The sequence below is a fragment of the Gorilla gorilla genome, chromosome 16 (assembly GCF_029281585.2).
Source record: "Gorilla gorilla gorilla isolate KB3781 chromosome 16, NHGRI_mGorGor1-v2.1_pri, whole genome shotgun sequence".
In the NCBI taxonomy this organism is placed as follows: Eukaryota; Metazoa; Chordata; class Mammalia; order Primates; family Hominidae; genus Gorilla; species Gorilla gorilla.
Genome location: NC_073240.2, coordinates 29,836,212 through 29,861,638, shown reverse-complemented (window position 1 = coordinate 29,861,638; position 25,427 = coordinate 29,836,212). Strand labels below are relative to the sequence as shown.

The 25,427-nt window shown below is 46.5% G+C and overlaps 1 protein-coding gene, 1 long non-coding RNA gene and 1 pseudogene across 3 annotated transcripts; 2 read left to right on the top strand and 1 right to left on the bottom strand.

Moving 5' to 3' along the window:
* Positions 1-93: 93 nt before the first annotated feature.
* LOC115930831 (uncharacterized) lies at positions 94-23,342 on the bottom strand. Of its 2 annotated transcripts, none has more exons than XR_010130937.1 (6): positions 23,066-23,342; positions 22,139-22,239; positions 16,690-16,824; positions 8,738-8,808; positions 5,801-5,941; positions 94-1,441 (listed from the first exon to the last, which is right to left on the bottom strand). It is a non-coding gene; the product is annotated as an uncharacterized lncRNA (long non-coding RNA). The 2 variants fall into 2 exon arrangements; XR_010130938.1 differs by lacking the exon at positions 94-1,441 and adding an exon at positions 4,234-4,478 and having other exon boundaries at positions 23,066-23,242.
* Positions 7,096-13,561, top strand: GOLGA6L7 (golgin A6 family like 7). The gene is given in 10 exon segments (XM_063698430.1): positions 7,096-7,179; positions 8,486-8,614; positions 9,425-9,454; positions 9,720-9,770; positions 9,859-9,952; positions 10,035-10,141; positions 11,390-11,448; positions 11,778-11,824; positions 11,827-11,915; positions 12,210-13,561. Coding segments are annotated over 10 exon segments (1,746 nt in total). The 3' UTR covers positions 13,266-13,561.
* A 976-nt stretch (positions 23,343-24,318) lies between the features above and the next one.
* On the top strand, positions 24,319-24,968 carry LOC101144926 (COX assembly mitochondrial protein 2 homolog; annotated as a pseudogene).
* Positions 24,969-25,427: the final 459 nt, after the last annotated feature.

Genomic DNA, 25,427 nt, shown 5'->3' with positions numbered 1-25,427 from the left:
GTGGCTCATGTCTGCAATCCCAGCAGTTTGGGAGGCCGACGCAGCAGGTGGATCACCTGAGGTCAGGAGTTTGAGACCAGCCTGGCCAACATGGTAATTACATTTTTTATTTCCAAGAATTCAAATAGATTATTGTCTCAATTCCCTATTTCTCTAAGGCCTACACATTACAAAGTCCTTTCCTGACATTCTGCTATCGCCATTCCCTTGGTTCTTCCATGGATTGTACTATTTGTGGTGTATAATTTCCCACGTGTTAATTTCTGGTTCTGCGCTTGTCTGCTATGCTAACGTTGAAGCAAGGATGATAATAGAACCTCCCTAAAACTGATGCTGTCCTTGTCCAGGAGCTGAACCCACTTTTGTAAGATGAATGAAAGGCCACAAGATTAGGATTTGGTGCGTGGGGGCCTGAATTCTGTGAAAATACAGCATAGTTTCTGTAACCCCTTACTGCTCAGGAGTCATGTGGCCAGAGGTCACAAGATGTGTGTCTTCCCCAATGCCTCCTGTAGATAACATCACTATTGTGGAACCTAAAATTGGCCTTTTGGGATGTTTCTCAGACTTACCCCACCTGGACTCAACCTGTGGCCCCACCCAGATGTGGACTCAGTGCATGAGGACTATTTCCACACCCGTATGATTGCATCCCCAACCACTTGGGGTAACATCATTCATTCATTTGCACGTGGAAATCCAGTTTTCCCAATACCATTGTAATTCCCTGGTGGGTTCTTCCTGCTTGCTGCACAGACAAAACCAGTTCACTGAGGCCATGGTATTGCAGTAAGGAGTTGAATTAACTCAATGCCAGCCACATGGAAGGACTGGAGTTATCACTGAAATCAGCCTCCCCAAAGGCTCAGAGGTTAGGGTGTTTCAAGGAAAGTTTTGTGGGCAGGCAGGGGACTCAGGAATGGGTGCTCTTTAATGGTTAGGACTTCTCTAGGTGTGTTCTGAATGGCAGACTGCGCCCCGCAGGCAGCACCCGGAGACATCTCTTCGCAGCGTATCAGCCTAGGCTTCCAGACTGGCCTCTGCTCGCCTCTCCTGTTCCCCATGTGCATTTTCTTTTTCTTTTTGGCTTCACTTCTGAGTTATTCATTTAGCCATTTACTGCAGGAGTGAGGTGAGGATAGGAGAGTACTTGGGGTGCCTTCAATGGCCAGTGTGGTCTGGGGTCCCCGAGCAGGACAGTGAGTTTGGGGTCTGGGGTTCAGGCACTATGGCAGTAGGCTGTGCGAAGTGACAGGAAGACATCCACCTTGCACATTTTCTTCAGTTTTAAAGAAACACGTTACCATTTTCAGTTACATTTGTTTTATGAGACACAGTTTCGTTCTGTTGCCCAGGCTGGAGTGCAATGGTGCGATCTCGGCTCACTGCAACCTCTGCATCCCAGGTTCAAGTGATTCTCCTGCCTCAGTCTCCCGAGTATCTGGGATTACAAAAAAAACAACATACATTTTAAAGCAGAGTAACAAATTGATAACTAAGCGTGGAGTGGAAAGAGGGGACCCCCGAGGACTGGAAATGGCAACGTTAGACTATGAACTAAATTTCTCCCATGGCTGATTTGGCCTATGCCCAGGAATGAGCAAAGACAGCAGGCCCGTGAGACTGGAAGCAAGATGGAGTCAGCCATGCTAGACTTCTCTCACTGCCATCTTTGCAAAGCTGGTCTCACCATTTATTGAAGTGAATTTTCTTTTTTTTTTTTTTTTTTTTGAGACGAAGTCTTGCTCTGTTGCCTAGGCTGGAGTACAATGGTGGGATCTCAGCTCACTGCAACTTCCGCCTGTCGGGTTCAAGAAATTCGCCTGCCTCAGCCTCGCCATGCCTGGCTGGTTGTATTTTTAGTAGAAATGGGGTTTCACCATGTTGGGCCTCACAACACACATCAGTCCATCTCCTCTCCTGTTTGGCAGGGATGGTCACGATCCTCATTTTCCAGCTAAAGAAGCCAAAACTCCATTATGGGGTTTCACCATATTGGCCAGGCTGGTCTCGAATGCCCGAACACAAGTGATCCAAGCGCCTCAGCCTCCCAAAGTGCTGGGATTACAAGTGTGAGCCACCGCACCCAGCCAATTAGGAGTAAATATCCAACATTTAGCCAGGTGCAGTGGCTCACTGCTTAATCCCAGCACTTTCAGAAGCTGAGGTGGGAGGATCACTTGAGCCCAGGAGTTTGAGTCCAGGCCTGCCAACATAGTGAGACCCTGTCTCAACAAAACATTTAAAAATTAGCCAGGCATAGTGGTGTGCGCCTCTAGTCACAGCTACTTGGGAGGCTGAGATGGGAGAGTGTTTGAACCCAGAAGGTCAAGTAAGCTGTATTGTGCCACTGTACTCCAGTCTGCATAACAGAGCAGACCCTGTCTCAAAAAAAATAAAATCCAAAATATATAAATAATTGATACAATTCAAAACAAATAACCCAATTTTTAAAATGTTTTAAAAAAAGAACTTGAATAGACCTTTCTTTAAAGAAGACATAAAAATAGCAAGTGGGTATCTGAAAGGTGTTCCGCATTGTAGGTCATTAGGGAAATGCAAATCAAACCCACTGAGATACCACCTCACACCCCTTATGACCATTATCAAAACGTCAAAAGATAAATGTTGGCAAGAGTGCAGAGAAATGGGAACTTTTGCATACTATGGATGAGAATGTAGATTGATACAGCCATTCTGGAAAAGAGTATGAAGATTTCTAGAGAAATTAAAAATAGAACTACCATATGACTCAGCAATCCCTCTTCTGGGCATGCACCCAAAGGAAATGAAATCATTACTTTGTAAAGATACCTGTATTCTCATGTTCATTGTAGCCTTAATCACAATAGCCAAGATATGGAAACAATCTAAGTGTCCATCAATGGATAAATGGATAAAGAGACTGTGGCACACACACACAATGGAATATTATTCAGCCCTAAAACAAACAAGGTCTTGCCATTTGCCACAAGATGGACGAGGCTGGAGGACGTCATGCTAAGTGAAATAAAGCATACACAGAAAAGCAAATATTGCATAAACCCATTTATATGTGGGATGTAAAAATGCAAATAAATAAATCTACAGAGATAGAGAGCAAAACATTCTTTACCAGGGGAGGTGGGAGAGGGGAGGAATTGGGGACATGGAGGCCAAAGGACACAAAGTAGCAGGTATGAAGGATGAACAAGTCTAGAGATGTAATGGATGACATGAGGACTGCAGGGAACAAAATTGTTCTGTATGTGAAATTCATGCTCAATGAGTAGATTTCAACTGCTCTTGCCACAAAAGCAACAAGGAAATGGGGAACTATGTGAAACGATTGGTGTGTTAATTTCTTTCAGTATAGGAATCTTTTTACAATCTATATATAACTTTTAACATCATGTTGTATGCCTTAACTATACACAAGAAAATTTATTTTTAAAAAAGAAAAATTGACAGTCAAAGACTGACAAAGCAAAGACTAAGTAAATAAAAACAGGGGTAACTGTATTTATAGCTGTTAAATGAAAAAAAAAACAACAAAAAATGAGCCACCGACTGAGGCAAGTGCCTGCATCAATAGAGCTTTGTGGAGCCACAATTTGACGACACTCCCGGAAAAAACACAAGCCACAGAAACTACTGTGACCCGTGCTTTCCAAAGAGGGTTTTGGGAACTCAGTATGTAAGGGGAGAAGGCAGGCAGGAGAGAAGAAAGGGAGGGGGAGCAGGCAGTGAAAGGGTGGTTACATTCTTCGGAAGCTCTAATTAGTGCTCAGTAAATCTTCATTTTACATAAGACGAGGTAAACGTTTGAAAAGAGGGAGGAAAGAGTCAATTATGCAGCCATCTCAGGATAGCCTGAAGAGTGCTTGATCTCATGTTCTTGTTCTGTACCTGGGAAGATAAACCTGTATTCAACATTGTCAGTGTCAGATTGAATAGAACTCAGTGTCACATCTTAAACTGAGGTTGCAGAGCCAGGGTTACAACTGGCATATGCTTATTTTATAGGGGGACATGGATCCTGAAAGATTTAGGGGCTAGCAGGGAATGTCCCTGTGAACAGTTTGTAAGGGGGGCCATATGGAGAGGTATGTGGCCTTTTGTGGTAGCGGGGACCTGGCTTATGTCTAATGCCATCACACAGGGTTGTGAAATGGCAGCTATCTCTTTGGGGAGAAAGAATGGCAGTTTTGCATGACTAAGCTCCCAAACTTATGTCTCCCTTAGCATAACAGGTTTGGCGTTCCAAGACTTTATTTTCTTTTACATATTAAAAAAACTCTAATGAAAGAGGTATGTGAGAGATAAAGAGGGTATTTCCTAATGATAAAAGGGTGCAACCAGCAGGGAGAAAAAGGAATTCTAAATGTGTTTATGCCTGGTAACTTAACCTTAAAACACACAGAACAAAGCTTAACAAACGAAAAAAAGAAATAAGTTGACGATCATTGTGGGAAAGTTTCATATCTGTGTCTCAGCCACTGAAAAATAAACAGACAAACATCAGTAAGGAAATAGAATCTTTAAAGGATGCATTTTACACGCTCCGTCTAATTGAGATAGGTGGTACACTACGCTCAACATGCAGAATACATATCCTTTTCAAGTGCAGAAGCAATATTTATAAAAATTAATCATATTTTTGATCATCGAGAAGACACAAATTCCAAAGAGTTTTAGTTATACAAATATTTAATCACAGTGGAAGTATAAGTTTGGAAATTACGCAAAACATTTTCAGTATGGTAAAGGGATGAATAAAATCAAAGTTTGCTTTTTTGAAACACTGATAAAATTGATGGCCCCCAGCAAGACTGATTAACAAAACAGACAAAAGGCACAAATTCTAACCGCAGACCTTATAAGTATTAAAAAGATAAATGAATAATAGAACAACTTTGAAATTTTAGATAAAATGAACAAATTGATTCAGCAAACACAGGTTACCGAAATGAATATTCATATATATGTAATTGAACCTGTAATTAAACACCTTATAAAGAAAACTACAGTCTCACATGGCTTAATAAGTGAATTCTTTCCAAATGCTTAAGGAAGAAATAGCACACATCTTACATAAACTCTGTCAGAAATAGGAGAAGAAACATTTCTCAAATTGTCTAACCAGCATAGCTTTAATACTTCATATTAAAACCTCACAAGTCTGGGTGTGGTGGCTCACGCCTGTAATCCCAGCACTTTGGGAGGCCGAGGCGGGTGGATCACGAGGTCAGGAGATCGAGACCATCCTGGCTAACGCGGTGAAACCCCGTCTCTACTAAAAAAATACAATAAATTAGCCAGGGGTGGTGGTGGGCACCTGTAGTCCCAGCTACTCGGGAGGCTGAAGCAGGAGAATGGCGTGAACCCAGAAGGCGGAGCCTGCAATGAGCCGAGATCATGCCACTGCATTCCAGCCTGGACAACAGGGCGAGACTCCGTGGCAAAAAAAAAAAAAAAACACAGAAAAACTTAGACTCCACTTTCTCTTGTGAACGTAAGTACAAAACTACCAAATGAACTAGGAGCAAGCCCATCTCAACCATATATACTACGGTATTAATCATTTATCACAACAAAGTTGATTTAATTCCAGAAATGCAATGTTCAACATTCAAAAGCCAATCACTGTTAAGTTACCTTATCAACATAAAAAGATAAGAAATAACACTGCTCAATCAAGAAAGAAAAAAGCAATTGATACAATTCAGTATCTATTCATAAATCTTAAAACCTGTGTAACAGAGAGGAAGCAACATGTGAGTTAAACACTCCCCCAGCTGAGAATAGTGACATAACTTACTTGCAGCCAAAAGATGAAAATTGCAGGCCAGGAGCGGTGGCTCATGCCTCTAATCCCAGCACTTTGGGAGGCAGAGGCGGGCGGATCACAAGGTCTGGAGTTCAAAACCAGCCTGGCCAACATGGTGAAATCTCGTCTCTACTAAAAATACAAAAAGAAATGAGTCGGGCGTGGTGTCATGCGCCTGTATTCCTAGCTATTAGGGAGGCTGAGGCAGGAGAATCGCTTGAACCATGGAGGCGGACATTGTGACAGTGAGCCGAGATTGTGCCACTGCACTCCAGCCTGGCAACAGAGCAAGACTGCGTTTCAAAAAAAAAAAAAAAAAAGGATGAAAATTGAATTGCAGTATAATTTTACAACTTTTGAGAAATCTATGTTTTCCAGCTAAAAAGAGACAAACTCAGCCTTTTGACCTTTCATCTTTCCCTCCTTGGAAGGCAATCCAAGGCCTGGAAAAACAGCAGCCACATTGTAACCACAAGAATAGAAACCAGGCTAAGGAAGTATCAGGAAACTGAAAAGAACCCTGGACTGCCTTCCTCTGCACGTTTTAAGTGACAAAAATGAAATCTATATTTCTTTAAGTCACTGAATCAGATTTATTCTTTCTGTGGCTACATGTAGTCCTAAATGATGTATTAAATACTAAAATAAATGCTAAAATACACACTAAAATACTAAAATTTTGGTCTTGACTCCTATCTCAGGTGATATGCCCATCTCAGCCTACCAATGTGCTGGGATTACAGGCATGAGCCACCACACCCACCTCAAAAGCTTTGTGTTTTTAAATATATTAGACATATCTCTAGTATAAAAAAAAAACTTAACAATAATGTAGGAGAATAAGAGAAACTTTTTCCAAAAAAGAGAAATCACTGTGATTATTTTATCTTATTGGAATGTTGGATAATATAATCTGCTTTACTAATCATTAAGCACGCTGTAAATTTTCCATTACAACAGGATTTGTACCTCAATTAAGGTGATAAAGTTTTAGTTTAGAAAGTGAAAGCCAGCCCCGCCCCTCTCCCAGAGTGGGCGGGGACAGCAGTTGCATGGGCGGCTTTCCTTGTGACATCACAGGACCTTCATGACACGCAGCTGCCTGGCCCCACCTCCTTTCCCTTTCATCTTTCTCATTGACCAATGGGCTTGGAGCATTAAGGCCACGCCCCTTTTCCGCATTCTAGTGCAGCCCTGGTGACGCCTCCTATGGCTCAGTCACATAGCTACATAGCTGTGTGGTACGCGACTGGAGGCATATCACTGTCCTCACCTGGATCACGCCAATGTGACCCCAACCCCACCTCCCTCCCCACCCCATGATGTCCGAAAAAACCCAACAAAGAAAATTGGCTGGGACCAAGAAAAAAGTAAAACGCATCGGATTGCAGCACCCCAACCCCAACCCAGCCCCAGGTCCCCTCTGATGGCAGAACAGCTGCCAGAATCCGTGTCACTCCAGAGGCACATGGGGCTGGGCCCCCCCCAGTGCCTCTGGGCTCCCCCAACCAAAATCTTGTGTCAGCCCCAACCCCTCAGCAGTCCTGCCCCTGCCCTCACTGGTCACCCCAGGGTGACTTTCAGCCAGTGACTCGTGGAGCTCCCTGCTTTGTACTCTGCCCTCACCTCCTATTGTCCAAAAACGGATCTCCCTGGGCCCTTCGGGCTCACGTTCCCAAGAAACCGGATGCCCCAGCACCTGCCCTCACCAGTCACCCCAGGTTGACTTTGGGCAGGTGACTCCTGGGGCTCCCCACTCCATACTCGGCCCTCACCTACCGCTGCCCCAAGCCTGACTTCCCTGGGCTCTTTGGGCTCACGTCTCCAAGTACCTGGGTCCCAACCCTGTGACCCCATGCCAATCTCAAAGAGGCAACTTGGGCACAGCACTGATGGGATAATGGGTTTCATTTGGTTTTCTCCCAGGCTTCTACTCTCCAGAGAGACTTTAACAATTTTTTCTAAGTTCTCCACCTCATATTTGAATTCTCCATGGTTCTGGGACCAGAGTGCCCATCACTCAGTGATCTTTGAAGTGAGATTTGCTCATCTTCTGTGCAAGAGATCTTGGGAAACTGGACTTGACAACTTGAATCTTCCTCATCTCATCTCAACCTGGGGTACTTTGAGTGCCACAGGATACATATGGGGCATCTTTCTGAAGCATCAGTTTCCCTTGATTCTCGTGGGAGAGACAAAACATTAATGTTCTTAGGGATGATAGTCACACAGATTTCTAAGAGTATACAAGACTTCTCTCTGAAATGCAGCTTGGGTTGTCCTCTTTCTGTTTAATTCCCACATTTAACAGAAAGGCTGCCTTCTGCCCTGAGGATACATGACTCTAAGAGGATGTATGACTGTAAACCACACAGTGTACACCTTCCTGCCTACTTTTTACTTTTCTACCTCTGCCTCTGGTTTTGATCTCTGGCAGCTGCTGATTTGTGGCAACACCCCAGAGCTCAGAGTCAGAAGACTGAGTTTCAGTTCCATTATTGCCTTTCTTTTAGCCATGGTATCAATCCCTCTCAGTCACTAAGTGATTGCGACAACACCTCGTACAGTCGTTGGCGGCATTAAATCAGATCGTCTATGAGAGTATTTTGTATAAACTGTAAAGTGACTGTAGGAGCTTGTAGTTCTCATGAGTATCACTGCTCCTCTTTTCCACAGTTCACAGACTATCATCAGTGGAACAGTGCTGGTGTTGGTACTGGAGCAACCGACACCAAAAAGAAGAAAATAAATAATGGCACTAACCCTGAGACAACCACTTCTGGGGGTTGCCATTCACCTAAGGATGTGAGTCTTGGCTGGCCAGTCTCCTGAGGACAAGGGGCACAAGGGGAGGTCGAGGGTAACTGTTAAGATTGTGGAAGGAAGAACTGCCGGGTACTGGTTAAGAATTCTGGGTTTGAGTCCTACCTCTCTCTCCATCTGCGAGGGACACGGTTTAGGGAAAATTGCTTGAGTTCTTTGGACCTCTCTTTTCACATCTGTAAAATAGGGGTGGTAATGTTTTACTTACATGTGTAAAGCTTAAATCAGATTTGTTGTTGTTGTTTTTGTGTTAATCCCTAGTCCAGGGCCTGCTGTAAACTCCTCTCCTCTTTGGGCTTCCGTTTCCTGAGGAGGTAGAGTTAGAGTATCAGAGGTTTCTGTTTGCTCTGAGAGTCTGAGATTTAAGGATTCACTAGAATGGAAACCTTGGGGCCAAGGGCTCCTGTCTGCCTTTTCCGTCCTATATCCCAGCAGTGAAGAACCGTCCCCGGCCCCTATGTGCTTGCTCAATGCTTGTTGAATGAACACATCTTTCTACATCACAAGCTAGCAGAAGGGTGGGCTTTTCTCACGCTCTTATGTCGGAAGGTTTATGTTACTGTCTTTTCCAGAGAATCTAGTTTCAGACTTTCAGTTCTGTGGCTGTGGGCAAAAGCCAACAAAGACCCAAATCCTTTTTCTTTGGGCGTTAAGGAAAGTTGACCAGTTCGTGTTCCCATTGGGTCTAAGAACTTTGCCCTTAAAATCCATTCCTGACCCCTGCCTACCGCTTCCTGGCCTGGGGAATAGAGTCGAGGGGCCACCCTCAGTCACCTTCGACTGTCCCCACAGAAACAACAGAACCAAGCTCAGCTGAAAGAGGTAACATGGTTTCTTTGCTCACGACATGACCGCTGGGTTTGGGGGGCACTCAGATGTAGAGGCCCCAGTCTCGTCTCGCCTACTCCCAGCCTAGGGAGGAAGGCTCACCTCCCAGATTCCACCCCATCCCCACAGGGTCCCTGATAACCTGGTCCCATGGGTGGGCCTGTCCTGGGACAGTGGTGCCATTCTGGAGGCATGTCTCTTGCTGTGCCATCTCTGCCTCCCTCTAGTAAGAGCTCTGTCTTCCTCTTCTTTTCTATAGGAAAAGAAGGCAAGCCACCAACATTAGCAAGCCCTAAGGAGGCAGCTAGAGGTGAGTGGAGGGTGTGAAGTTCCCTCCTGTCCTCTGGAGAAGGTTTCTTTGCTTCTCTTTCAGCACTTGCTTGTCTTGTCTCCCAAAGGCCCAGGATCATACCATACGAATCCTTATGTGTCAGAAAACTGAACTGGAAACAGCGCTCCATGACAGCCAGGATACTGCCAGGAAATTTGAAGGTGGGAATCTGGGCACCCCATCATCCTTCAACTTGGCACTTTCACAGGCCTTTGGGCTGCAGCTCAACCTCTCTCATTCCAGAAGATTCCAAGGATCTGGCAGGCCGCCTGTGTCATTCCTGGCACTTTGCAGGAGAGTTACAGTGGGCTCTCTCTGCTATGTCCACAGAGCACGAGAGGGCGGACAGGGTGAGTCCAACCACCTACCCGGTCCCCTGGGAGCCCAGCTTCGCAGATGGAGGAATGAGCCTAAAGGTCCCTTCTGCAGGATGCAGTGTCCTGCCCAGAAGACAGCATGGGCCATTTCTTGCTGCTTTTGTGCGTGGTTGTTAGAGGCAGGTTGGGGCTGAGTCAGCTGCTGTGGGTGAGTTGTGGGGCGCTGTGGGGAGCGAGCACTGGACACAGAGCTCCGAGGCCAAGTGCCCACCCCACCCATACTTGGCTGTGGCCTTGGTCAAATCCTAGGCGGAGTTGAGGGTACTTGTACCATGAAGGTACAGAAGAGTATCTTTAGTATGTTACCATTTGTGTAGAGAGAGGGAACACATGTACGTGTGTGTGTGTGTGTGTGTGTACGTACATATTATGGTAATATACATAAAACATGTTTGTAAGGATTCATAAAAAACTCAGGAGAGAGGAACAGTGTTGGGGGAAGATATTTCCCTTCTGAACCTTCTGAGGTTTGGATTATGCCAATGTATCATTCTTTCAAAAATCAACAAAGGATTAATTTCCTCCTCCTTATCTGTGCCCCTACCCCCAACCAAAAGAATGGGTTTAGAGAATCAGATATACCTGGGTGTTGAAATCCCAGCTCTAAGTTATCTTAGGCAAGCACTTAACCTTTAATACCCCATGTTTTTCATCTACACAATAGAAGTGATAATGATAAGTGTCTCCTGTGGTGGTTGTGAGGATTAAATGGGATTGTTAGCTTAGTGCCTGGTGAAGCACTCAATAAAGGTTCCAACAGTGGTAGTAATAACGGTAATAGCAATAGCAAAATTATCTGATCTCTCTGGGCCCGTTAGCCAGCTATCAATTCAGTCTCTTTCCCTGTCCCTTCCACCCTTACTGAGTTCTCTGAAAAACAAGTGAGAGCCAGGTGCAGTGGCACATGCCTGTAATCCCAGCTACTTAGGAGGCTGAGGCAGAAGAATCGCTTGAAGCCGGGAGGCGGAGGTTGCAGTGGGGTGAGATCGTGCCATTGCACTCCAGCCTGGGCAACAAGAGCAAAACTCCATCTCAAAAAAAAAAAAAAAAAAAGAAAAGAAAAACAAATGACACCATGGGTTTGGAAATGCCTTGAGAACATGTCGGGTGTGATTGAGAGGGAGCAAGTGTTACTGTGGAGTATCAGTGTAGCTGTCATTACTGGTCGTCCAGCTGCTCCTCTGCCTGCTGTATCCTGACTTGACCTTTTTCTATTTGCAGTACATCGAGGAGTTAACAAAGGAGAGGGACGCCCTGAGTCTGGAACTGTACAGGAACACGTAGGATGGGGGAAGGTGGGATGGGAGGTCTGAGAGCCCTTAGCGTGGGTGGTGTGCTGGGAGGTGGTGGGTACAGGTGAGCATGGTAGGGGGTCATACAGGTTTACATGTGTGCGCAGGGAAGCTCCAGTGACGGCTGTGCCACTGACTCATGGGGTAGCCTCAGGCAACTCATGTCTTCTCTCTGGCCTGCCACCTGGGACTTTTAATTCCTGGGGTCCCTTCCAATGCCATGGTTCTGTGGTTGTGGGGTGAAAGTAGAGGGTTGATCACCAAAGCGGTCCTTTCTGTTCTTCGTTCATTCCTTTCTCTACTGCCTCTGGCCATAGCATAACCAATGAGGAGCTGAAGGAGAAAAATGCCGAACTCCAAGAAAAACTTTGGTAGAAACTGAAAAGTCTGAGATCCAGCTCCACATCAAGGAGCTAAAAAGAAAACTGGAGACGGACAAAAGCCTGCTGCCACAGGTGAGCAGCGGCAGCCCTGGGGGTGTGGGAGCAGCATCCCGCTGGGACCATGGTCTAGGGATCATGCAGGGTATGGGGAGGCTCCAGCCAAAAGCTGGAAAATTTGGGTCCTTGTTCTGGTCCCACCATAGAATCCTCTAGAGTGTGCTAAAAATCTACAAATTGGGACCATGCCTGGGAAATCAGAACCTCAGGGTTAGGGCTTAAAATTTCTTTTTAAAGAATCAAAGACGAAAACCGTTATTTTATAGATTACATTTATATACCTAGCTTATGACTCTATTTCCTTTTGAGGTTCAAACCAACACTTTGCAGGAGAAGATGTGGAGGCAGGAGGAGGAGCTACGGGATCAGGAGAAGCTACGGAAGCACGAGGAGAAGATGTGGAGACAGGAGCAGAGGCTGCGGGACCAGGAGAAGGAGCTGTGGGAGCAGGAGCAGCAGATGCGGGAGCAGGAGCAGCAGATGCGGGAGCAGGAGGAGCAGATGCGGGAGCAGGAGGAGCAGGTGCGGAAGCAGGAGGAGCAGGTGCGGAAGCAGGAGGAGCAGGTGCGGAAGCAGGAGGAGCAGGTGCGGAAGCAGGAGGAGCAGGTGCGGAAGCAGGAGGAGCAGGTGCGGAAGCAGGAGGAGCAGGTGCGGAAGCAGGAGGAGCAGGTGCGGAAGCAGGAGGAGCAGGTGCGGAAGCAGGAGGAGCAGGTGCGGAAGCAGGAGGAGCAGATGGGGGAGCAGGAGGGGCAGATGGGGGAGCACGAGGGGCAGATGGGGGAGCAGGAGGGGCAGATGGGGGAGCAGGAGGAGCAGATGCGGAAGCAGGAGGAGCAGATGGGGGAGCAGGAGGAGCAGATGCAGAAGCAGCAGGAGCAGATGGGGGAGCAGGAGGAGCAGATGAGGAAGCAGGAGGAGCAGATGGGGGAGCAGGAGGAGCAGATGGGGGAGCAGGAGGAGCAGACGCAGAAGCAGGTCGAGAGGCTGCGATTCAAGGAGGAGAGGCTGTGGGATGAGTATGAGAAGATGCAGGAGGAGGAGGAGAAGATCCGGGGGCAGGTGGAGAAGATGTGGGAGAAGAAGGAGAGGATGGGAGAGCAGGAGGAGAAGATGCAGGAGGAGCGGTGCTCAGAGCCCTGCCTCCCTCCCTCCAAATATCCTTGTGATATGAGCCACCCTGGCAGCCTGGAGCCTGCACGAGAGGCCGGGAAGGGTTATTCCCATGACCACCACACTGCACAGCAGATCATGCAGCTGCACCCTGGAATGAAGAATGACCAGGAGCGCCCAGGCTTAGGCAGCACCTCCTGCATCCCATTCTTCTACCGAGGAGACAAGAAAAAGATCAAGATCATCAATATCTAAAAAGAACAGTCAACAAGGCCTACAGAAGTGTAAGCCGCCATGTGACCTTGTGAATATAGTCTGAGAACAAACTTGAAAAAAAGAAAATGTATTTTAAATTGTGGCAAAATACTGGCCGGGCACGGTGGCCTGCACCTGTAATCACACCACTTTGGGAGGCCTAGGCGGGTGGATCACCAATCCCAGCTACGTGGGAGGTTGAGGTTGCAGTGAGCCGAGATCACACCACTGCACTCCAGTCTGGGTGACAGAGTGAGACTCCCATTTCAAAAAAAAAAAAAAAAAAACTTCTACCTGAGGACTCTAATATCTATGTATGTTTCTATTGTTTTTTTTGTTTTCTCCTTTCGTCTTGTGTTGTCTTGTCTTATGGCATGCCTAGTAAAGTTTTATCTGCCTCCAGAGAGTATTGACTTTGACTTTATGGCACACAATTGGCGTTCAAGCAGATCGCTTTCATCTAGTTTGGGACTAAGCTGGCTCAAAGCAGGTTTTAGTTTTTGTGACAGCTGGTCTATTTTTTATTCTTTTGGACTCTTAGGGGTGGCCCTTCCAGGATCCCCACCAAGGTCTCATCTCCTTACTGGGACCCATATTCTCATTATGTCATTTCAGCCCTGTGAGAGTGCCAAACATTCAGCTAGGCTCTCCAGCCCCTTAACTATCACTTCATACTCAGTTTCTTAGCCTCTTAGCCCTCTACTGTTGACCGATCACCAAATGTGGGAAAAGCACTAAGGACTGTCAGGATCACCTCCCAGGCCTGGTCACTCAGGTCCTGGCTGAGGTCTCCAATTACCTTCCAACAATTGTTTTTGATGGTGGGGGGAAGGGGGGACACATTTTTGTCCAGTTTTACTAACTGTTCCTGTGGGGAGGCTAATCTATAACAAGCTACTCTGCCTTTAATGAATGTTGAAAACCCTTTTTTTTTTTTTTTTTTTTTGAGATGGAGTCTCACTCTGTTGCCCAGGCTCTAGTGCAGTGGTGCAATCTCTGCTCACTGTAACCTCCACCTCCTGGGTTCAAGCAATTCTCCTGCCTCAGCCTCCCAAGTAGCTGGGATTACACGCGTATGCCACCACCTCTGGCTAATTTTTATATTTTTAGTACAGACGGGATTTCACCATGTTGTCCAGGCTGGTCTCGAGCTCCTGACTCAGGTGATCTACCCGCCTCGGCCTCCCCAAGTACTAGGATTACAGGCGTGTGCCACTGCATCCAGCCCATCTGTCTTTTTAAAAATGTTTCTAATTTGAGGTATAATTCATATTCCGTGAAATGCACAGATCTGGTTTACATTTTGATGACTTTTAACAAATGCATTACCCATGTAACCCACCTCCTTTGAAGATATGGAACATTTTATCATCCAGAAAGTTCTCCTGTGCTTTCATCCTGTCCGGCACTCCCCCAGCAGCTGATGAACATGCTGAGGACATTTGTACAGGATTCTGGCCTCCCCAAAAGAGCTGCTTTGACAAGCCTGCTTGCCTTACCCAGCACTAAATCCCTGCCTGTTCTCTCAAAATTTCCATCTTTAAACTGCTTGTACCTATAACCCTCCCACATCAAATCCATAGATAAACCAGCCCACAGCCTAATATTTACTGTATACCCAAGCTTTCAGAAATACGACTCCCAGGAGTGGGGACTGGTGGCTGCATCCCCTCCTCCTCCTGGAAGCCTCTACCAGCCTACAGAGCCCACAGAGTAGATCTCACCAGGCAGCCTGAGCCTGAAAGTGCCGTGGAGCCTCCTGCTGGTTCACCCTCACTACGGTGGCAGCTGCACGGGAGCAGCTGGGCTCACTCATTAAGCAAGAAGACATTGGCTTGATACTGACACTCCAACCCCAGCCTGGGCGAGCCTGGCTGAAAGGCCTCTTCCTTCTGGTCAGACTGTGGGGAGACGCGGCGGAGCATACACACTCTACTGCCCTCCTCACGCTTCAGCTGTGCTTCCTTCTTAACAGAGGGAGCCACTCATGGATTTGGCCAAAGCCTTCCCGAGGGCTGTAGGTTTGACAGGCTGGGTGTGTAAGGGCCACCGTGCTAGAGAGAGAGACTGGTGTGTCAGAAGGCAGCCACCTGGCCAGAGGGGGGTCAACCCCCTTGGTAACCTCCTTCCCCCAGCTGGACACAGAGCCCTGCACTCTCCACATGTGACTGCTCCCCTCAGAGCTGCCACCAGAAGAGGGGTTCTAACCCTGTGGGTGGGGACATTGTGTTACTTTACAGTGGGCCATGGCTCCCTCTGACATCTCCAACTCAGAGGCAGTAGAGAGATGAGAAATTCCCTGCGCCTCTAGTCCTAGCTACTTGAGAGGCTGAGGCAAGAAGGTCACTTGAGCCCAGGAGTTCAAGGCTGCAGTGAGCTATGATTACATCAACGCATTCCAGCCTGAGCGACAGAGTGAGACCCAATCTCAAAAACAACAATAATAAGTTAAACATAAATCTAACTACCACATTATTGGCCAGGTGCGGTGGCTCACACCTGTAATCCCAGCAATTTGGGAGGCTGAGGTGGGTGGATCATGAGGTCAGGAGATGGAGACCATCATGGCTAACACGGTGAAACCCAGTCTCTACTAAAAATACAAAAAAATTAGCCAGGCATGGTGGCGGGCGCCTGTAGTCCCAGCTACTCAGGAAGCTGAGGCAGGAGAATTGCGTGAACCCGAGAGGCAGAGCTTGCTGTGAGCTGAGACGGCGCCACTGCACTCCAGCCTGGGCGACAGAGCGAGATGCCATCTCAAAAAAAATAAATATGTAAGCATTCCACATTATTGACCAATTCCACTCCTAGGTATAGACACAAAGAATTAAAAGCAGACACTCAAGACACTCGTAAACCAATGTTCATAGCAGCATTACTCACAACAGTCAAGAGATGAAAGCAACCTGATTGCCCACTGATGAAGGGATAACATGTGGCTTACATATATAATGGAATAGCATTGAGCCTTTAAAAGAAAATTTTGACACATGCGGATGAACCCCAAACACCTAAGAAGTTCAATAACCCAGTCACAAAAGGACAAATACTGTATGATTCCCCTTATAGGAGACACCTTGAGTAGCCAAATTCTGAGACAAAAGTAGAATGGTGGTTGCTTGGGGACAGAAGGAGTTAGTGTTTCATGGATACGGAGTTTGAGTTGGAGAAAGGGCAAAAGTTGTAGAGATGGATGGTGGTGATGGCTGGGCAATAATGTGAATATACTTAATGCCAATGAACTGTACACATAAAAATGATTAAAATGGCAAGTTTTACGGTATGTATATTTTACCACAATATTTAAATTTTTTTAATTACTTTTTTTTAAATTGTTACCAAAAAATACGAATAATCCATCCAAGTTATTTAGAAAAGGAGCGTCAGATCAAGCTTTCCAAAGTGCCAAAACTCAGAAGATTACCTGGTTGCTTGACCCACACCCAGGTCTCCAGAATTGACTTGGCCCTATATACAGGTGCAGGAGTTTCGTCTTCATCTTTTTTCTGTTTGTCATTCAGATCTTCTTTCTTTGTTCCACTTGGTTCGACACTATCATCTGCAGAATTAAAAAATTTTTTAATCTGTAACCACTTTTCAGAATGTCATACCATTAGTCTCTGCGAATGTCCCTCCCCGAAAAGTTACAACACACATCATTAACTGAATGGCATGCGGTGTCCCCCACCCCAGGGCTGTGAGCATGTGTGACTAATAAACTGCTATTTCATCTGTCCAGTGTCAGTGTCCTATGTTCAGCCATCCCATATCCCTAGGGCAGGAATCTTCTAGGGTTATAAACAGAACTTTAATCAACCTCTCCTTGGTTATTTTACTGGTTCCATGATACAGCTTTTTCTGTGCAAAAGATCTGAACAGAAACTTCACAGAGGATACAAGAGTGGCAAAGAAGAACATGATATTCAGCATTGTTAGCCATTAGGGAAGTGCAAATTAAAACCACAATGAGATCCCACTAGACTTGTTAGAATGGCTCAACTAAAAAACACTGATAACACCAAGTGCTAACAAAGACACAGAGCAACAGAAACGTGACAGATTGCCAGTGGGAATGCAAACTAAAACAGCCACTTCGGAAAACAGTTCAGCACATGACCCAACTTTCACACTACTAGGTCTTTATCCTAGGGAAACGGAAACTATATTCACATAAAATCTGTAGAGAAATGCTCACAGCAGGATTACAATTGGGAAAGAAAAATGGAAACAACCACAAGGTCCTACAATGGCAGAATGGATAAACACCATGTGGTACATCCAAATGATGAAATACTAATCAGCAATAAAAACAACTATTAATACACAGAACAGCAGATAAATCTCAAACATATAACTGGGAGTAAATGAAGATGGTTTCAAAACGTTACTTAAAATATGGTTCCACTCACATGACATTCTCAAAAAGAATACTCTATACTGATGGAGAACAGATCCGTGGTTGCCAGGGTATGAGACCAGGGAACACGTGATAAAAAGGAGCAGCACAAGGGAGCTTTTGGGGTGAAGAAAATTCTCCATCCTGATGATGATGGGGGTTACATGAATCTATAGAGGTCAAAATTTACTGAACTACATACCACAATAAAATAAATTTCATATAAGTTTTTTAATAAAAATATGTTGGCTGGGTGGGTGTGGTGGCTCACACCTGTAATCCCAGCACTTTGGGAGGCCGAGGCGGGTGGATCACAAGGTCAGGAGTTCGACACCAGCCTGGCCAACATGGTGAAACCCTGTCTCTACTAAAAATACAAAAATTACCCAGGCTTGGTGGCACGTGCCTGTAATCCCAGCTACTTGGGAGGCAGAGGCAGGAGAATGGCTTGAATCTGGAAGGCGGAGGTTGCAGTGAGCCGAGATCACACCATTGCACTCCAGCCTGGACCACCGAGTGAGACTTCATCTCAGGAAGAAAAAAAAAAAAAAAAAAGAAGGAAAATATCTAGGTCCAGGTTAGGGAGGACAGCTGGAATACAGTCTGGTGGAATCATGTCAGAGCAGGGAGCTGGGTCTGGAGGGCTGGAGCAGGGTGTGGCCCCACTCTAGGAAGGAACTAGGAAACACATCCTGGGTGAAGCAAGAGCAGAGTCCCGTTCTGCAACAGGTGAGCATTTATCCTGATCTGAGAAACTACATGCAAATTTAATACGTCTCACTTAGCCTCTTATTTTCCTTAACAACATGGAAAATGAGAGGACAAACAATTCAGAAGGTTAAGACATGAAACACATTTAATTCAGAAATCATACACAGAAAGGTAGGAAATGAATGGGGGGGAAAAAGCAGCTAATGGAAAGTGAAAATGGGCCAGATGCGGTGGCTCACGCCTGTAATCCCACCACATTGGGAGGCCGAGGTGGACGGATCACTTGAGGTCAGGAGTTTGAGACCGGCCTGGCCAACATGGTGAAACCTGATCTCTACTAAAAATATCAAAATTGGCCCGGCATGGTGGCAGCCACCTGTAATCCCAGCAGCTTGAGAGGCTGAGGCAGGAGAATTGCTTGAACCTGGGAGGCAGAGGTTGCAGTGAGCTGGAATCTCACCACTGGACTCCAGCCTGTACAACAGAGTAGGACTCTGTCTCAAAAAAAAAAAAAAAAAAAAAAAGTGAAAATAACCTAACATGTACTATACAAAGCATCTGGCCTAACAACAATACATTACCCTTTTAAATCTTTACAAACAACCTTGAAGGAGGCAGGCTTTGTTGTCTCCAGTTTACCAAGGTAGATAGACATCTTGGGTCACAGAATACACAGCAGAACCCAGCCAGGAACACAGCTCAGGTGAGAACACAGGTGCTGGCTCTAAATGCCAGACTCTGCCCTATGTGTGGGTATGTGTGTGTGTGTTTGGGGTCACTAACCACAGCCCAGGGGCCAAACCCAGCCCACAGCCTCTTTGTGTATGGTCTGAACGCAGAGAAAGTATTTTATTTTTGTTGTTCTTTTGAGACAGAGTCTTGGCTCATCACAACCTCTGCCTCCCAGGCTCAAGCGATTCTCCCAGGTTCAAGTGATTCTCCTGCCTCAGCCTCTGAGGAGCTGGGATTACAGGCATGCATCACCATGCCTGGCTAGTTTTTTGTTTTTAGTAGAGATGGGGTTTCACCATGTTGGCCAGGCTGGTCTCGAACTCCTGACCTCAGGTGATCCGCCTGCCTCAGCCTCTAAAAGTGCTGGGATTACAGGTGTGAGCCACCACGCCCGGCCACTGTATTTTATATTTTTTAATAATTGAAAAACAATCAAAAGAAAAACAGTATTTTGTGACTTGCAAACATTCTGTGGACTTCATCTTTTGGTGTCCATAAATACACTTTACAGAATGAACGTCCCCTGCCCGCTGACGTGGTATTGTCTGTGGCTACTTTGGCACTAAATCTGCAAGGTCTCATGGCTATGACAGAGACCATAGGGTCCACTGAGACCTTAAAATATTTACTTTCTGGCCCTTTAGAGAAAGTAGGCCACCCCTACCCTACAGCTGGCTATAAATTTTACACATTAAAAAAATGCAACATTCTTAATTTTAAACTCAGTATACTGGAACACTGCTCATCTTCCTTCTTCAAGATGAAAAGCTTCGACAGTCACCAGGAAGCAGACAAGAACCCTAAGTACACCTCAAGAGTTATTCTCAGGAGCATAAATTACAACACTTTACAACAGCAAAAGCAGGATGAAGTCACTGGAGGCCATGAAAACAACCAAGAGTAATTAGCACCACCAGCTCAAAGACCACACCACATCAACTTCAAAGTTGTCTACTCTTCCTTTCACTACTGTAGGGTTCAAAGTATACATAGAGAAAATCGAACACATACTACCCAAACACATTGCTTATGGAATGCTGGAGAGAAGGGAAGCGAGACCTCCCATTGGCCAGGTGTGGTGGCTCACGCCTGTAATCCCAGCACTTTGAGAGGCCAATGTGGGAGGATCACTTGCACCCAGGAGATCAAGACCAGCCTGGCCAACACAGCAAAACCCCATCTCTACTAAAAATACAAAATACGGCTAGGCGTGGTAGCTCACATCTGTAATCCCAGCACTTTGGGAAGCCAAGGTGAGGGGCTCACTTGAGGTCAGGAGTTCCAGAGCAGCCTGGCCAACATAGTGATACCCCATCTCTACTAAAAATGTGGCTCACGCCTGTAATCCCAGCACTTTGGGAGACCGAGGCGGGTGGATCACAAGGTCAGGAATTCGAGACCAGTCTGACCAACATGGTGAAACCTCGTCTCTACTAAAAATTCAAAAATTAGCTGGGCATGCTGGCGTGCACCTGTAATCCCAGCTACTCAGGAGGCTGAGGCAGAGGATCGCCTGAACCTGAAAGGCGGAGGGTAGTGGTGGCGGGCACCTGTAATGCCAGCTACTCGGGAGGCTGAGGCAGGAGAACTGCTTGAATCCGGGAGGCAGAGGTTGCAGTGAGCCAAGATCACGCCACTGCACTCCAGCCTGGGCAACAGAGCAAGACCCTGTCTCAGAAAGTAAAATAAAAAATTCATAGTCTTAATAATGGAAAACAAAAACATTTACTGAATGTCAAAACGTCTCCCTAAAAACCCCAATCAGCTGGGTTCTACATAAAGAACAATTATGCTCTGCTTTCTAACCATGATTTTTAAAAGAACAAAGGACAAAAAAAGTCATCAAATGTGGTCCAGGCACAGTGGCTCACACCTGTAATCCCAGCACTTTGGGAGGCCAAGGAGGGTGGATCATGAGGTCAGGAGTTCAAGACCAGCCTGGCCAATATGGTAAAACTCTGTCTCTACTAAAAATACAAAAATTAGCTGGTCGTGGTGGAGGGCACCTGTAATCCTAGCTACTCTGGAGGCTAAGGCAGAGAACTGCTTGAACCCAGGAGGCGGAGGTTGCAGTGAGTCAAGATCATGCCACTGCACTCCAGCCTGAGAGACAGAGCAAGACTCCCTCTTAAGAGGAAAAAACAAAAACAAAAATTCATGAAATGTAATAAATAAAATATATACTTTGGATTTTTCCATGTACTTAGCTTTTCTTAGAGCATCTTTTAGAATTATTGTTTCACAAAAAACACTTTGGGAAACGTTTTAATTTATTAACAAACACTGGAGGGCTAGGAAGAAGAGGTTAAAACTTTTCAAAATATAGAGAATGAATTACTGATACGTGTAAAAAAAAAAAAAAGGTTGCTGACTCCTGTCGTGGAAGGCACTGTCATATGGACACTCCTAGCCTCAGCATCTGGAGGTCCGGAAAGGGAAAATTTCAAGTCAGAGAGAATTCTATACATACCATTTATTTGGAACCTTCAGCCCTTAAGATCCCAACATTATGACCTCAGTTTCAACATAATTGTCCTTAGTCCTTGTATTGGTTACAAATACAAAACAAACAGCTCAACTGAACTAACTCTTTTCTCTCCAGAAACACAAACACAAGACCTCATAAAAGGAGTGAGTTTCTAGCGGCCATAATTACTGCAACTTACTTCTCCAATTTTCCCCTCCACAGTTAACTCAACAGCTCAAAAACTATCAGTAACAAACAACAGTCACCACGATATGGTTAGAAGTGTAGCAGATTTCTCAACCAGTAATAATAATTAAGAAAAAAATTTTGCCTATTAATAAATCTCGTTTCCTGCACTTGCAAGAAACTAATTAAAAGGGAGCCCTGCACGATCTACAAAAACAGCCATAAAGACTGTTACATTTTAAGTTACAAGAAACAAACCTGCTCCTCTAATATAGCAAGATACAACTGACTTCCCCTTACATACCCTAAAAAAAAGCCTTACACGAGAAATTTAAACATGGAAGCAGAAATACACCAAGAAAAAGACATGTCAAACCCCACCTGTATATCTGTTTTCAACCATTCGGTGTCGAGGCGAGCCTGGGCAGCCAAACAAAGATTCAGAGGGCATCTTTTCTCCAGCTTCCTCCCAGGTCTCAGGCCTGCAAGTAAACATACACGTTGAAGACCTAACGCTTTTTACTATTTTACAAAGACACTCCCGAAAGGTTTAATGCAGGAAAAAAAAAAAAGAGAGAGAGACAGAGAACAAAAAGATGGGAGAGAAGAGCTGCGGGACGGGAGTGAAGTGGAGAGAGGGAAAGAGGGAACAGATGGAGGGAGAGGGAGGTGGGGAAGGGAAAGCCTCTTTCCAAGGTAGGCAGGGTGTGCCTGGTTTCTCAGGAGGCCAGATCACAATGTCATCCCCCTGCCCTCAAATCCAAAAGGTACACACACACATGACAGAAAGCCCATCGTTTTTTTGTTTTGTTTTGAGATGGAGTCTCCCTCTGTCACCCAGGCTTGAGTGCAGTGGCGGAATCTCAGCTCACTGCAAGCTCCACCTCCCGGGTTCACACCATTGTCCTGCCTCAGCCTCCCGAGTAGTTGGGACTGCAGGCGCCCGCCACCACGCCCAGCTGATTTTTTGTATTTTTAGTAGAGACAGGGTTTCGCCGTGTTAGCCAGGATGATCTCGATCTCCTGACCTCGTGATCCGCCTGCCTCGGCCTCCCAAAGTGCTGGGATTACAGGCTTGAGCCACCGCGCCTGGCCAAGAAGCCCACAGTTTGAACGACAAATGACAGCAGCATGAATCTGCCGCTTTACCCTACAGCAGGGCGCCTGCGAGAAACAAATTACTCAAAAGGATCACCTGCAGAAAAACCCACAGCCACCACCACTTAGACATGGAGACAGACCCGAGGCTGCGCCGCGGGCGGTCCGCGCAGGCCCCCGTTCGGCCGCCCGTCAACCCCGCGCCCGCACCTCCTCCGACGCTGCCAGCCCCGGTGCCCCAGGCCGGGACCTGACGCGCAGGGCCCAGCCGCCTCGCCCCGCTGGCTTGCGGACACAGCCTCCCAGCAGCCGCTGGCTCAGGCGGCGCCAGGGATCCTGACGCCTCTCCCGACCCCCGCCACCCGCGCTTAGGGCCAATCGCAAGGCGGCTCCGTGGGCGCAGCCAATGGGGAAGAGGAGCGCTTCGCCGCTCCTCCGGACTCTCCCGCTTCCTGCAATGCGGTTTATCTTCCTACTTGGAGCCCACCGGCTGAGGCCAGGGGGCAACCGCTGGCTCCAGAAGGCGGGATTTCCGCGGCACGCAGGCACACCCGCACTCCTACGGAAGTCAGTTTCTCACCACCTGAATTATTTGAACTTAGCACCACTAAACGTGGAGCAATCAGGTACAGAGGGCTTCCAGACCTCATGTAATAGAAATCACTGACATCATCTATTTTTTTTTTTTTGAGACAGAGTCTCATTGCGTCGCCGAGACTGGAGTGCAGTGGCATGGTACCGGCTCACTACAACCTCCACCTCCCGGGTTTAGGTGCCTCAGCCTTCCGAGTAGCTGGGATTACAGGCATCTGCCACCACACCCGGCTAATCTTTGTATTTTCAGTAGTGACGGGGTTTCATCATGTTGGCCAGGCTGGTCACGAACTCCTGACCTCTGGTGATCTGCCCGCCTCAGCCTCCCAAAGTTCTGGGATTACAGGTGTGAGCCACCGTGCCTGGCCTATTTCATATTTTAAATATTAGAAAAGTAGAACTTGGCCAGGTGTGGTGGCTCACACCTGTAGTCTTCGCACTTTGGGAGGCTGAAGTGGGAGGATCGCTTGAGCCCGGGAGTTCAAGACCAGCCTGGGCAACGTAACAAGACCCTGTCTATTCAAAAAATAAAATTAGCCAGGTGAGGTGGCACGTGCCTGTGGTCCCAGCTACTCGGGAGGCTGAGGCAGGAGAATCGCTTGAACCCCAGAGGCGGAGGTTGCAGTGAGCCGAGATCGTGCTACTGCACTCCAGCCTGGGAGGCAGAGCCAGACTCCAACTCAAAATAATAATAATAATAATAATAATAATAATAATAATAATAATAATAAGCTTGGGCGGTGGAGGGCCACCCCCGGGCATTGGCCACCTGTTGAGTGACCTGGCTCTTGGCTCCCTGGCAGCCAGCTTCTGGGTCAGGCATCTTTATTGGTGACTGCCCTTTCAGCTCTCCTGGTGTGGCCGTGAGTGGTGTGGCACTGCCATGACCCATCTTTTTGTCTTAAAGATGCATCCTGACTTACCTCCACACTTGCACACTCAAGAATGCAACATCGTGATTAACTTGCTAAAAGAATATCACAAAAATCATAGCATCCGAACATTTTTTGGTCATTGCAATGATCTGGATCAGGCAATGAGAAAATAAATGCTTGAAGAATGAGTACATGGAAAAGAGGACCAAGAGCAGAGAGTATGGCAATTTGATGCAAAAGAGACTTTTTTTTTTTTGAGACGGAGTCTTGCTCTTTCACCAGAGCAAGTGCAGTGGCTCAATCTTGGCCCACTGCAACCTCCGTCTCCTGGGTTCAAGCAATTCTCCTGCCTCAGCCTCCCACATAGCTGGGACAACAGGCCTGTGCCACCACACCCAGCTAATTTCTGTATTTTTAGTAGAGACAGGTTTCACCATTTTGGCCATGGCCAGGATGGTCTCGATCTCCTGACCTTGTGATCTGCCTGCCTCAGCCTCCCAAAGTACTGGGATTACAGGAGTGAGTTGCTGTGTCCAGCCGCAAAAGAGACTTTTTAATTCTCCAGAGGAATCTGAAAAATAAATTGCATTTTCACTGGATGCCTTGGCTGAGAGAAGACCAAAAGGCTATGGGTTGGCCCGGGCATGGTGGCTCACACCTGTAATCCCAGCACTTTAGGATGCCGAGGTGGGTGGATCACCTGAGGTCAGGAGTTCAAGACCAGCCTGACCAATATGGTGAAACGCTGTCTTTACTAAAAATACAAAAATTAGCCAGGCGTGGTGGCAAGGGCCTGTAGTCCCAGCTACTCGAAGGCTGAGACAGGAGAATCTCTTGAACCCAGGAGGCAGAGGTTGCAATAAGCCGAGATCACGCCACTGCACTCCAGCCTGGGTGACAGAGCGAGACTCCATCTCAAAAAAAATAAAAGAAAACGCAGAGTACATAGCACATGGTAGATACTGACACTGCACTGAGTCTCTTACACACATCGTCTCATTTTACTCTCACAAAACCCCAGGAGTTTGGTATCTTTATTCTAATTTTTGAGAAACTGAGGCTCAAAAATATTAGGGATATGTCCAAGGTCACACAATGAGTAA